Source organism: Ailuropoda melanoleuca, chromosome 16, assembly GCF_002007445.2.
Source record: "Ailuropoda melanoleuca isolate Jingjing chromosome 16, ASM200744v2, whole genome shotgun sequence".
Lineage (NCBI taxonomy): Eukaryota > Metazoa > Chordata > Mammalia > Carnivora > Ursidae > Ailuropoda > Ailuropoda melanoleuca.
Window position 1 is genome coordinate 35465018 of NC_048233.1, and position 14331 is coordinate 35479348.

The 14331-nt window shown below is 35.7% G+C and overlaps 1 protein-coding gene across 6 annotated transcripts in view; it reads right to left on the minus strand.

The window, feature by feature from the left end:
- Positions 1-14331, minus strand: part of NELL2 (neural EGFL like 2) — a 391543-nt gene that overhangs the window by 184463 nt on the left and 192749 nt on the right. For all 6 annotated transcript variants that reach the window (XM_034645489.1, XM_034645487.1, XM_034645490.1 and 3 more), the window contains one exon: positions 1728-1819. In XM_034645489.1, the coding sequence (XP_034501380.1) occupies positions 1728-1819 (92 nt within the window). The remainder of the gene's footprint in view (positions 1-1727; positions 1820-14331) is intronic.

Consider the following 14331-nt stretch of genomic DNA (forward strand, 5'->3'; position numbering starts at 1 on the left):
ACATGTTAAGAAGAATATTTTCCACCTTTGGGGTTAAATATAGAAAAATTAGCCCAATAAAAATTATTGTTTGTGGCTTACATATTTCTATTGGACAGCAGAGCACTGGAGAGGAAATGGTGCCTTTTGTTTGAGTTAAAAAAACGTAACATTTGTTCATTCCCTCAATATTTACTTTCAGAGTATAGGCACTTTCAGAGTTGTCTATATACAGACTTCTCACTAATCCATTTTAAAATGAAATCATTTCATACCTATATTACAATCAAATAGGCAACTATTCCAATAAATTTCTAACCCATATTACCAGTATTATGAGACAACACTGGTCGGATGAAAATAATACACACAGACACACACACACGCACACACACATGCATTGAGAAATTCCAAATGCGCTCAAGATATTTAAATTTAGAGCTGATATTTCAAAGTTAGAACCCAGTTGACAAAAGTTTTCCACCTTCCTTGAAGTAACTTTCCTCTGATTCCCTTTTCTTCATTTGGAGTTAGTAGACCTCACTCTAGGTCTTTCAATCCTTACATTTATAGTGGGACCTACTTCACTCAAAACAGTGTTGGTGTAGGGTGCTGACAAGGGACACTCCATCTTGAAATATGTTTTGGGAATTCATGTTAATGTTCCTATATCTTAGCTCTCTTGTCTTTAAGATGGTGACCCACACTATAGGAAAGCGGATTTAAAGCTAAAAGAAGCAGCCTGAATACAGTAGGCCTGAGGAAATCAGACCTCTCATTTTCTAGAAACCAAATCTGTCACAGTCTTGCCTCTTTCACATTTCCTCCTAGCTTCTTTCAAAGGACTTCTAACCTAAGATGCATGAAGTGGATAGCAGGCTTCTTTCAATTTATTGTGGCAAAATGCTTAGGATTTTCCCTTCCCTAACACTGAATAATCACATAAATTTATTGGTGGTGCCAGCAGCATTTTCTTTTCTACATAATCTATGCATATAAATCATCCCCAAAAACCATTTAAAGAGAAGGCATCTAAAGAGAAAAATTAAAGGTGAAATGTAAAAAGAACTCTAAAGCAGAAACTTTATATGCAGAGTTTCCCTCAGACAGAATATGGCTTGCAATATCACATTATGGTCAAGGAATACAGCTTATAAAAGGCAAAAATGAAAAGTTTTATGAAACATATTTAGTTTTTCAATTAGTAGGTCAAGCAGCAGAGATAAAAACACTCACAATTGCTTCCGAAGCATACTTGAGGAGCCCATGGAAGTAACTTTATAAAGAATTCCCCTTCAAATCATTTAAAATATTCTTACCAAAGGGATTAATAACAATACCTGTCTCACCTCCTTCCAAAAGCTAATTTTTACTAGGTAATTTTTATTATTTTCCATTGAACTGAATGATTATTTGTCACATGGGTCAAAGACCATTAAGTGACAACAGGCTGAGTCTAAATTTATCTACATTTCTTCACAGGAGTTAGTTTGAATTTGGAAAAATAAGACAACTTCATAAAACTTTAACTGGACAAAACAGTATTTTTGTTTATTGGGGAAATTATTTTTACAGCCATTAATTTACATATTTGAAAAAAATGAGAATTTCTATTTGAAATATAATTAATATCTTAAATTTTTTCTTTGCCTTAAATGTTTTAAAGGTATTAAAGTGTGACATTTTAAAGAAATACTTACCATTTACATAACAAAGAATCTTGAAAGACCCATGAAGAGTTTCCTTACCTTGCACTCATAGAGAACACATACTCCAGAGGAAGAATAAACCGTATTTCGCTCTCCTTCAAAGTAGGTCCGTCCTTGAAATTGGCATATTGCTTTGGAATAAAAAATACACATATATTTATTTTTAATTTTTCTTTAGGAAAAATAGTTTGGGGGTGTTCAGATTATATTTCACATGGTCTTAAGCCTTTTCAAAGTATCTGAATAACCATAAACCTAAATTCAATCTAACATAAGGCACAGATAGGATCCAGTTATGGTTATGCCCATTAAGGTCAGAGAGTAAAATAAGGTACAAAAAGGATAAGGACCATAGCAAGTCAGAAGCAGGCTCTAAAAAAAGAGTGCCAATGAGCAGACTCTCAGACGACTTGCCTACTAGGTGATGTCGCACTTTAGGGCATATTAAGCAGGTGCGTGGAGCAGCTACGAATCAGGGCAACACAAATATGAAAAAAAGTGCATTTTTTTATATACCATTACAGAATTTTAAAAACAAAATTTAAAAGAAGCTATTTTAACTTTAGTACATACATGAAAATTTTATGTTTTATGAGTTAGCACTATTTAATTTGTAAATACGTGTGGATTAGGGCATCCTACTCAGGATGCTGAAAAATCTTACTCTGGGCCTGCTTTGTTTCCACCACAAATAAAAAAAAATTAAAATAGAACCTCAGATTTGATAGGAAAACATTTTTAATTAGTGAAAATACATAGAAATTATCAAATAATTTTTAAGACTTTCAAAATAGCTTCAATTCACATAAATATTTTGCCAACAGAAATTGCTTGTTTTGAAATGAACCTTTCCCACTCCCCATGCTGACTCATCACCTAACCAGAGACAGCTACCCCAGCTAACGAAACCTAACCTTCAGATTCCCCCTCTGGTTTAGCTGACTTTTTTAAGACTCAGAACTAATTTTTGTTTTCACGACTTTGGTTTTTTTTTTGAAAAGGCACTCAATATTGTGGAGCTCCTTAGCATATAGAAAAGGACCAGTAGAAGTGATTATCTGATAAGGAAAGACTCAAACAGTTTGTTAACCTTGTTTACTAAATCCAATTTTTAGTTTTAACCGTGCAGACTTTACAAAATGGATGTGTATATTTTCTTCTAATTCCTTTGTGTGAATTTGAAGAAAAATTTTCCCTTTTCAAAATTCATGTATTCCCATAACTTTCAGAAGTATCAAGTTATCTTAGCACTTGGCTGTAATAAATACTGTTTTTGTATCATTTCTGAAAAAAAGTACCAAGTTGCCTCTAATAACTGGTAACAAAGATATTTGATAAATTTTTATTAATATTAAACATATACATGGTTGTACAAATATTCATATTTAAAATGTAAACCAACTTATATCTTCACTGAAAAATTAACCTATTATTTAAAAGCTGCACATTTAAATAATGGAAAGTATGCACGCTGTTAAAATGTCACCCTTCAATGATCTCTTTACTCAGCTTTTATTAACAAATTTCACTACAGAATATATATATATGCATATATATATACGTATATATAGTACAGAATATATATATATCACTGGTGAATTGATCTTAAATTTTTGGAGCTTGCTAGAAAAGAATACAACTTTCTTGCATAAATTATATTACTTAAAAGCTAGGTATAGCTTATGTACTTATTAATATTCAAAATGAAATGTGTCAGTTGCATACTATTGGTCATATTACGAATTAATATAGCATGTGCATTTGCTTAAAGAACCTGATTGATTATAAAATATACCTGTCCAACATGTAATTTTTACATGTAATATAAGCCTCACTTATGAGATCCAGTAACCTCAAAATACCAAGTTCTGACATATTGTGTCTTTGATGATACTTAAAAGTACCACATTTCATAAGATAATGTGAATAAAAAAAAACTTTCTTAACATCTCTTCAGCACTTGCCATTCAAAGGTTTCTAAGACTATTTTGTTATATGATGTGATAACTGTAGCCTATTAATGTCCAAGGATATGTTGAAAAGAACTGATATCCCAAGTCTTAGAACAGAAGAGAAAGGAAAATGTAAAAAACGCAAGGGTAAGTTCTCCTTATACAAAGTCTTCTGACAATTTAATATCCAGGCAGAGCAGATGGAGCTTCTGTTCTAAACTCTTAATTCAAAAGACTCGAGGGGGCGCCTGGGTGGCACAGCGGTTAAGCGTCTGCCTTCCACTCAGGGCATGATCCTGGCGTTATGGGATCGAGCCCCACATCAGGCTCCTCCACTAGGAGCCTGCTTCTTCCTCTCCCACTCCCCCTGCTTGTGCTCCCTCTCTCGCTGGCTGTCTCTATCTCTGTCGAATAAATAAATAAAATCTTTAAAAAAAAAAAAAAGACTCAAACAGGCAACTTATGGGACAACAGGGCACCAAATGAAGCTTGGCAGAGGGAGAAAGCACCAAAATGAATGAGATCACAACTGCTTCATTTCCTTTCAAGCAATGAGCACAACAGGGTGAACTTGGCTTAGGGAGAACCCAACGTGAGTGATTTTTGACTTGTTTCTTTATTGATCAGTTGCAATGATTTCCATAATTCTGAGGTTTATTCCCAATACCTAGTAAGGCCACTAGGATATACCTTCCCTAGGTTCTTTGGTGGAAAAATGTTAAGAAACTTAGAAAATTGGGGCACCAGGGTGGTCATTCGGTTAAGCATCTGCCTTTGGCTCAGGTCTTGATCGTGGAGTCCTGGGATCGAGCCCCACATTGGGCTCCCTGTTCAGCAGAAAGCTTGCTTCTCCCTCTGCCTCGCACTCTGCTCATGCTCACTCACTCTCTCAAATAAATAAGTAAAATCAAAAATAAAAAGAAAGAAAGAAAGAAAGAAAGAAAGAAAGAAAGAAAGAAAGAAAGAAAAAGAAAGAAAGAAACAAACAAACAAACTTAGAAAATCTATAATCATTGCTAAAAATACTACAGGGAATCCTGAAAATACCATTAGGAAGTGTCTGGAGCTTAGGAATAAGTTGAAAGAATAAAAGTCATATTAATTTATTAATGCATTTAACAGGTATGTACTCTGAGCTCCTATTATATGCCAGGTAGTCTGCTAGGGAACTAAAATCCAGAGATGAATGAGACGTGATGCATGTCCTCACTATGTAGTGGGGCAGACAGACTCATCCACAACTGACTACCATAAAAGCCAAAATGAAGTCTTATAATTGAGAAATTCATAAGTTATATGCAAACACGGGAGACTGAGCGGTGAACTTCCACGAGGGGACAAAAGGAAACAAATGGGCTGGAGAAGGACCCAGGCTCTGGCAATAGTGGGAAGTCATCAACACTGTAGGGCTAAGGAACAAGAACAGGAAATGGTTTTACTGGAGCCCTGTATGAGTCAGAGTTATGGGGAGGCAGTGCCTAGAGGGAACCATAATCAGGAGAGACACAGCTAGTGCCAGAAACACAGTGCAGCACAGAGAAGGAACAGGGAAGAAACCTGGCCAACTCTCTCTCCTCCTGCCTTCTAATTTCCTGCCAATGCCTCCCATTGGCAAAGCCTAACCAAAGCCGGTTGGCAAGGAGACCAGGGTGATGCAGCAGACTACTGGGGCAGAGAATAGGGCAGAGAAGGAGAGGGAATGGAAAAGGGATAGGGGGTGCCAGGAATAACTGGTACCCAGCACATGTGGCTACCATACTAAATCATTTTAAACCAGGAAGAGTTTATAAGATAGGTTGCTTAGAAAAGCATGAGAGAGTGGAACAGAAAGCAAATAAATTTAAAGAGGAATAATTGTGTCATTTAAAAAATGCAGGTCCACTTTAAGGAAAAATGAGGTAGCTGATCAAAATGAGGTCCGTAGGCAAACAGAAGACAAGATGGAGGAACTAGCTCTGGAGAAATCAACTGTCAAAACAGAGCGGGGAAAGCAGGGGCCTAGACTTTAACCAAGGTCAGCCCCTGCAAGTATTAGAGACAAAGCCTCAGAAACAATAATCCCTGTGGCTACCACAATACTGAAAAAAAAACAAAACAAAAACAAAACCTCTAGAATTCCCTAACTGAAATGTATCTGCCTGCTTGTTCTTCCCCAATAGAGTATAAAGTAAAAGATATCACTTCCTCCACGAAACAACAAAGGAATAATCATTTTGCTGTATTGATTTCTTCTTTAATTCAATTGCATTCACGTGTTCATAGTCAGAGGCTTCATTCTATCCTAGCTTTGTTGTGTGTGTTTGCACGCACATGTATATGAAAGCGTAAGTTTCTTTTGACATAACTCTGGATTCCTATGCCCCAAACTCTCTACTAGCTTAAAGAAGAATTATATCAACAAGGCTACATTTTCAAACACTTACGCTAAGTGCTTATTGATTATATTACAGGCATATTTTTAAGATAAGGTGTTTAGAAGAAGTTGGATAGTCATTCATTCACATAGGCTTCTCACTTTTCAGACTAAGAAGCTATGCCTCCATGAATACATTTCAATACGCTTAAGTTACCAACCAATTTCAAATGCATATTGACTGTGACTCTGGTGTATGCTGCTATTCGCATAACTCCAAGGGAATACCATTCATATTATGGTTTATGTGAATTATGTCACCCAGAACTGTCCCGTGCACAGCCTATTCAGCTGTAGGTGGAACATTAATTAGAACTTGGGGAATGTCAATAGGATGATATAACAAATGGTATGTATGTTTTACCAAGGCTATATTAAACATTACTAATTACATAATGACTAGCACCATAATGATAAGAGAATCTGCAAAAGCAATTAATGTGAATTATTTTCGCTTCATTTTCCCCCCATTTTAACAATTAATAAGAAACAGGGAGACAGGAACTGGTACAGAAGCAAATTTGAAAGTCATTAGTTACAAAAAGTGAAAAGCAGTTTATAGCACAGACTGAGAAGTGGGTTAATGAAAGAAGCCAATAAAACTCGAGAAGTCCTAAGTTACATATTAAAATCTCAATTTACTGGTCATTAATACAGAGATAGAAAATGCAGATCCCTCTAATGAGATTTAAATCAACTTCTGCAAACCTTTGTAGAAAGAATCATCCAAATCTACCTAAAAAATATTTTAAAATATAAAAAAAGAAAGGATATATTGTATTTCCCTTCTACACATTTCTTTGCTTTTCCTTTTGATTGCCAGATTGAAATAAAGGAGTCTACTTTAAACTTCCCAATTGGTATTGCCTCCTTTAAAAACGAACAAAACAAAATCAAAAGTTATAGATACCAAAAAGAAAACCAATATTATCCACTTAGGTGAAAAATGGGATTTATGATTTCTTTAAAATTCTCTTTGAAAACACCAGGTATCCCTGATCTTTAGATTGTTTAAGCTGTCTATTAAGGGCAGAGTTGTAGATAGTAGTGGTTTTTATTCAGTCTTCTTTGAAACCTTGATTTCCTCTGGGAAATCTTAAACGCCCCGTGTACAGTGGCAGTTATTATATTCTGGGCCAACATGACAGTTATTTGTTAGTGATATACCAATCAAAGCTGTTGGATGAGAAAATATCTCATTAACTGTAATTATGTATATTTATATTTTTATTATAGCTATTTAAAAAGAAAGTACAATAAATGCATTCAAGAGGCAGGCTAAGATTCTGTGGAATCAAGCAAAAATAAAATCTAAAAGTGTTTCACTATTCTTAAAAGACTCCAGTCAGCCACGCTGCATTGTTCCAGCCCATGATGTTTCTTAGTAATCTGGACTCACTTGGAGTCAGTTCTTAACAATACAGTTATAATAAAAGTCTTGAGCACTAACTGCTAAAATTAATTTTTCCTTCTTCCGTAATGCTTAAATCTCTATTAGAGCACTGAACACATTTTTCCTTTCCTCTTCTGTTTAACTATATGCTTTTGTAATCTTTCCTACATGAGGACAGGGACAGTGTCTTATTTGCCTTTGGATCTTACTCAGCACCCAGCCCTGGCCGTGCATAATAAACTCTAAAGATTTGTTGAATTTTTTTGATAAGTTCTCTTCCAGCTTACTGTTTGATGAAAAGCCTGAAAACAAGTGAATTGGACCTCTTTGATCTGCACATTTCCCTTTACATTTGGCTTTATCCTTTGATTTTGCCTCTTTCTTATAAAGATTCTATAAATTGAGTCTCATAGAAATATTTTGCCCTTTTTATAAAATGGCAGCTTACTTTTCACTGCAGCAGAGCTGACGTGCCTGAAATGGTAGCAGGTTTCCCATCAGCTAATGAAAGAAAAATAGCAGCTCTTGTTAGAGCAGTAACTTATTAACATGAATAATACAAGGTAACATGTACAACAGAAGTCAGCTTGGACAAATTTGAGGACAAAACTTCTCCCTCCTTTACATAAAGCCAATTTTTATGAGCCAATGCTATTTAAAATGATCAGAATTTCAGAGTGATTAAATAATTCACAAATTCATTAATTATACATGATCACTTCCTTTAAATCTCATTAATTGTTTGGGAATTTAGTTGTTTGCAAAGCTAATATTAGAGTTTAGGAAATGAGATCACGAGAGGAAATGTGCAACCCTCCTGTCCCATTTTATATATATCATGTCCTTGGGCTTCTAAAGGACCAAAAAGCACTTCTCCTAGGGGGCCTTAATTTAGGTCAGTAGCCTATTCTTCCAAAAAGAGAACGGCCCTGAAACACCATAAATCTAGCAGTGGTGAGGGGTTAGCAAGCAAAGAGGGATAAAAATAACTACCAGAATAGAACAAAAGCAAAAATTCTAACACCCTGTCCAAATCAGCCTTTGGGTTACAGGGTTATATACTGGGAAAACGGGAAATGGGTATTTAGAGGATAATAGAAAAAGGCCAAGTGTGTAGGTGGAAGGAAGGAGTCAGAGTGTTTTTTCCCCTGATTTAATTTTACCAACTTAAATGGCAAGTAAGATATAGTCTGGAATTCACTTGATTTCTGCCTTTCTATCACTGGCCTTGTTCTTGATCCTGGCTCATATACCATACAATGGAGTCTTTCTTTAAAAAAGACAATGTGATCAATTCATTTAGTCTTCTGGGGATGAGAAAAATGTAGTGAGTGGAGGCAAAGATTTGGAGAAAAATAAAGCATTTGTGTCAATACATGAATACTATTAAAATGACAGCATGAATACACATGAGGCAACAGGTTTTATCACATTACAAAGAAAACATAATGTAAACTATAATAAGGAAAAGTTCACACATTGTCAGTTTCAAAGCCAGGACTAGAATCCATCTGACAGTGCTTCTGTATATCTTTTCTTACCACTAAAAATCCAGTGAACTCAGTCAAAACTTGAACACCTAATCTTTGGTTTAACTTTTAGAAAACATCTTTCCAAAGGACTAGCACCTTTTAGATATATATTTGGATATTACTGTGTGGAGATGTTGAACATATAATTCTTTGTGCATTATGAAGCAGGACCCCTTTGCATTATAAACCACACATCTGTGCCCCAATAAATACATACTTTAACATTTTCATTTAAAACACAAATCCACACTCATTCAACAAGGTTTTGAAGTACAACACTTTTCTTGAGTATGGTTTCGTTGATTGTGCTTCATTGCATACTTGGTTATATAAATAAAACATAATGTCGCCCACCATTTCTAATTTTTTTTAAGTGGACTAAGGTAGATACTTGCCACACAATCTAAAGAGGGATCTTTCGAATTCTATTCCACAACATTTTTTTTAAAGATTTTATTTATTTATTTATTCAACAGAGACAGAAACAGCCAGCGAGAGAGGGAGCACAAGCAGGGGGAGTGGGAGAGGAAGAAGCAAGTTCATAGCAGAGGAGCCTGATGTGGAGCTCGATCCCATAATGCCGGGATCACACCTTGAGCCGAAGGCAGACGCTTAACCGCTCTGCCACCCAGGCGCCCCTCTATTCCACAACATTTTAAGTTGTCTTACTGACATCTAATTCAAGAGTATATTTTTTAGCAGTTTGAGTTTATCAGTGTTTTTCAAAGCACTCAACTCAATTTTTATTTTAAAAAAGTATTTCTTGGGGCGCCTGGGTGGCACAGCGGTTAAGCATCTGCCTTTGGCTCAGGGTGTGATCCCGGCGTTATGGGATCAAGCCCCACATCAGGCTCCTCCGCTATGAGCTTGCTTCTTCCTCTCCCACTCCCCCTGCTTGTGCTCCCTCTCTCGCTGGCTGTTTCTATCTCTGTTGAATAAATAAATAAATAAATAAAATCTTTAAAAAAAATAAAAATAAAAAAGTATTTCTTAGCATAATCCCCTCCAGCTCCATCCATGTCAATGTAAATGGTGGGTATTCATCCTTTCTGATGGCTGAGTAATATTCCATTGTATATGTGAACCACATCTTCTTTATCCATTCATCTGTTGAAGGGCATCTTGGCTCCTTCCAGTTTTGCTGTTGTGGACATTGCTGCTATGAACATTGGGGTGCAGGTGTCCCTTCTTTTCACTATGTCTGTATCTTTGGGGTAAATACCTAGTAGAGACTCTGGACTCCAGGAACCAGACTGAGGGTTACAGAAGGGAGGGGGTGCGGGATGGGGTAACTGGGTAATGGGTATTAAGGAGGGCACAAGTGTTGAGCACTGGGTGTTATACGCAACTAATGAATTGTTGAACACTACATCAAAAACTAATGATGTACTATATGCTGACTAATTGAACATAATAAAAATAATAATAAAAAAATAAAAATAAATAAAAAAGTATTTCTTTTCATATTCATATTTCACTGATTTGTGTATTATATATGTATTTACAGCAATTCAATAACATTACAATTGCAAGACAAATACAACTGACATAAACAGGTTTGGGAACACCTACCTCTTGGTTAGCATGAAAGTCATGTTGTGGGAGCATTAAGTGTACAGGCTTAGCCTCAAGTTCAGTTGATACCTTTTTAAAATTTTCTTTTAACAGAGCCAATGGAAATTGTAGATGAGTCCTTCTCAATTCACCTGGAGATCTTATTTAAATGAAAACCCTGATTGGGTAGATCTGAGATTCTGCATGTCTAACCAGCCTCCAGATGATACAGATGCAGCTGGTCCAGTGATCACACTTTGAGTAGCGAAGTTGTAGATCATTGATTATTAATCCTGCTTGCATGTCAGAATCACCTAAGAAGACTACTGAAAATATCAACATGGGGACCCCAGACTAATTAAATCAGAGTCTCTAGGAGAGGGGCCTGGGCATCAGTGGTTTTTAAGAGCATCCAGGTGATTCCAACGTATAGCTAGTGTTGCAAATCCCTGTGTAGATTAATCCAACCAATTTAGTGAGATTTTAATATAAATCTCCATCGTGGACAAAATCAGAGAATGACTCAGAGGATGTTACTGTAAGTTCTGGACAAAACTATTTTATTCTTAGACTATAAGGATAACATCATAAACCTACAGCTCTATTTCCAGTGGTTTTCTTAACTTCTAAATAACTTACTTATGTTTACGATGTCAAAAAAAATTAATAAAAGTCATGGAAGTGGAGGACAAGGGAGAGGATGAGGAAGGGGGTGTGGATGGCAGAGGCTGGAAGGGAGGCAGAATTCAAGTGCACTGGAAGACTGGAAATCGAGCCTAATTAAATACAGCTCTGCTTGTATTTTGGAACAAAATATTTGTTGAAATACATCACTTTTTCCTATTTTCAGACAATTGCCCCCCTTAGGGGGCTAATTAAGTAAAATTTTCTACTGCTATGCTAAATGAAACATTGAGGTTAAAATGTTAACTACATTAAGTCTAGAAATAAGAATTAAATTACCCCCAAATTTAACACTTCTCATAATCATATGTCAAAATTTGATTACACTCCTCAAAAACGCCTCTGGAATTAAGAAGTGAAAGGGCTTCCTATACTATTTCATGGCTTCAAAGATGTTATTATGTTTATTGCTGCATTCCTCCTCACCATCATTTATTAAGAAGTAATTATGGAAATGTTCTTTCTCATCCTCCCACTCAATAAATACCTCTTCAGTAGCTGCTATACACCAGACAGTGCTAAGCACTGGCAACACAGCAGTGAACAGACATAGACCTTGCCTTCACAGAATCTGCAATATAGAGGCAGACTCAAGGACAACTAACCAGGCAAATAAAAAATAACTGCAGGTAACACTAAGTAAAGAAAACAGTCAAGAGTCTGAGGTACTTAATAACTACAGGGCCACTTTGGATGAATCAGAGAATACCTCTGGGAGGAGATGAAATTTTAGTTGAGACCAAAGATCTAAGAGGAGCTAATATGGGAAAGAATGACAGGAAAGAAAAATTCCAGGCAAGGGTGGAAATTAACTTGGCTTATTTGAGAAACTGAATGAACTCCAGCATGGTATTTTCTACTTATATATTATTACTAATTCTAGACATTTGACTTGCAGTCAGACAGTATATCCTGTATAATTTCAATTCTTTGAAATTGGTTGAGATGAACTACATCATCCAGTATATTCAATATTTTAAATGTTGCATGGGTGCTTAAAGGAATACGTAACCTGTACTTTGGGAGCATAATGGTCTATATATGTTTATCAGGTTTGGATTGTTAATTATATTCAAGTGCTCTGTATCCTTAAAGATTTTTATGAGTGTTTGTATTCTGTCAATTACTGCAACTTCACTCTGACTATGGATCCATCTATCCTTCCTTGTAGTTCTGTCAATTCTGTATCATATATGTTAAGGCTATATTATTAGGGATATAAAAATTTAAATTGCTATGTCTTCCTTGCGGTTTGAAATTTTATCATTATGAAGTAACTCTAGTAATACATTTTGCCTTGAAGTCTACTTTTTCCGGTACTAATCAGGAGAAACCAGCTTTCTTTTCCATGGGTTTTTACTGTCCTTTCACTTTCAACCTTTCTGTATTCTTATGCTTTAGATATACATCTTTTAAATGGTATACAGTGATTTCATTAATTCAGTTCCAATATATTTATCTTTTTTTTTGTTGTTATTATTTTATGTTAGTCACCATACAATACATCATTAGTTCTTGATGTAGTGTTCCATGATTCATTGGTTGGCCTAGCCTGGTGACGGGTATTAAGGAGGGCACGTATTTCATGGAGCACTGGGTGTTATGCGCAAACAATATATTTACCTTTCAAAATGGATTGTTTAGCCCATTTACATTTAGTGTAACAACTAATATATTTAATTTTTTAACCTACTATCTTATTTTGTGCTTTATCTTTCCCTGCCTTTGCTTTCTTTTTCTTCCCCTTTTATTATTTATTTTGGATTAAATTTTTTTTCATCATTCCATGTTCCCCTACACTCACTCAGTAACACATTTTAACCCATTTAACACATTTTGCTCCTGACCATACTATAATGTTATTATTGTATTTTTTAAATTCTATAAATTCTTAAGTAAGATACTATGAATACAACACCAAAGGCAAAATCCATGAAAGATATCATTGATAGCAGGACTTCACTAAATTTTAAAATGTCTTCTCTGCAAAAGAAAATGTCAAGAGTATTAGAAGACAATCCACAGACTGGGAGAAGACATATTTGATAAAGGACTGTTATCCAAAATAGACAAAGAACTCTTAAAACTCAACTATAGAAAAACAATCTCATTTAAAAATGAGCCAAAGAATATATGCAGATGTCAAATAAACATAAGAGATACACCATATCATATGTCATCAGGGAAATGCAAATTAAAACAATGAGATAGCACTACACACCTATGAGAATGGCCAAGATCCAGAACACCGATAACACCAAATGTTGGCAAGGATGTGAAGCAACCAGAAGTTTCATACATTGCTGGCAGGAAATCAAAATGGTACAGCCACTTCAGAAGACAGTTCAGCAGTTTCTTACAAAACTAAACATACTCTTACCATAGTATCCAGCAAGTACTCTCCTTGGTATTTACCTAGAGTAGCTGAAAACTTAACATCCACACAAAAACCTAAACACAGGTTTTAGCAGGTTTATTCATAACCGCCAAAACTTAGAAGCAATCAAGATATCATCTTTCAGTAGGTGAATGGAGAAACAATTGTATATCCAGACAAAGGAATACTGTCAGTGCTAACAGAAATGAGCTATTGGGGCATCTGGGTGGCACAGTCAGTTGCATGTCTGACTCTTAGTTTTGGCTCAGGTCGTGATCTTATGGGTCACGGGATTGAGTCCCACGTTGGGCTCCATGCTCAGTGGGGAGTCTGATTGAAGATTCTTGCCCTTTGCCCCTCCCCCTATGTGCACATGATACCACTTTCCCTCAAATAAATAAATAAATCTTTAAAAACAAGAAAGAAATGAGCTATCCAGCCATGAAAAGACGTAAAGGAACCTTAAATGCATATTGCTAAGTGAAATAAGCCAATTTGAAAAGGCTACATACTGTATGATTCCAAACATATTACGTTCTGGAAAAGGCAAAACTATGGAGACAATAAAAAAGATCAGTGACTGCCACAGGTGTGGGGGGATGAATGAACAGGCAGAGCACAAAAGATGTTTAGGGCAGTGAAAATACTCTGTATGATAATGATGAATATATGTCATAAACATTGCCCAAATCATCAGATTGTACAACACTAACAGTGAACCCTAAGGTAAACCATGGG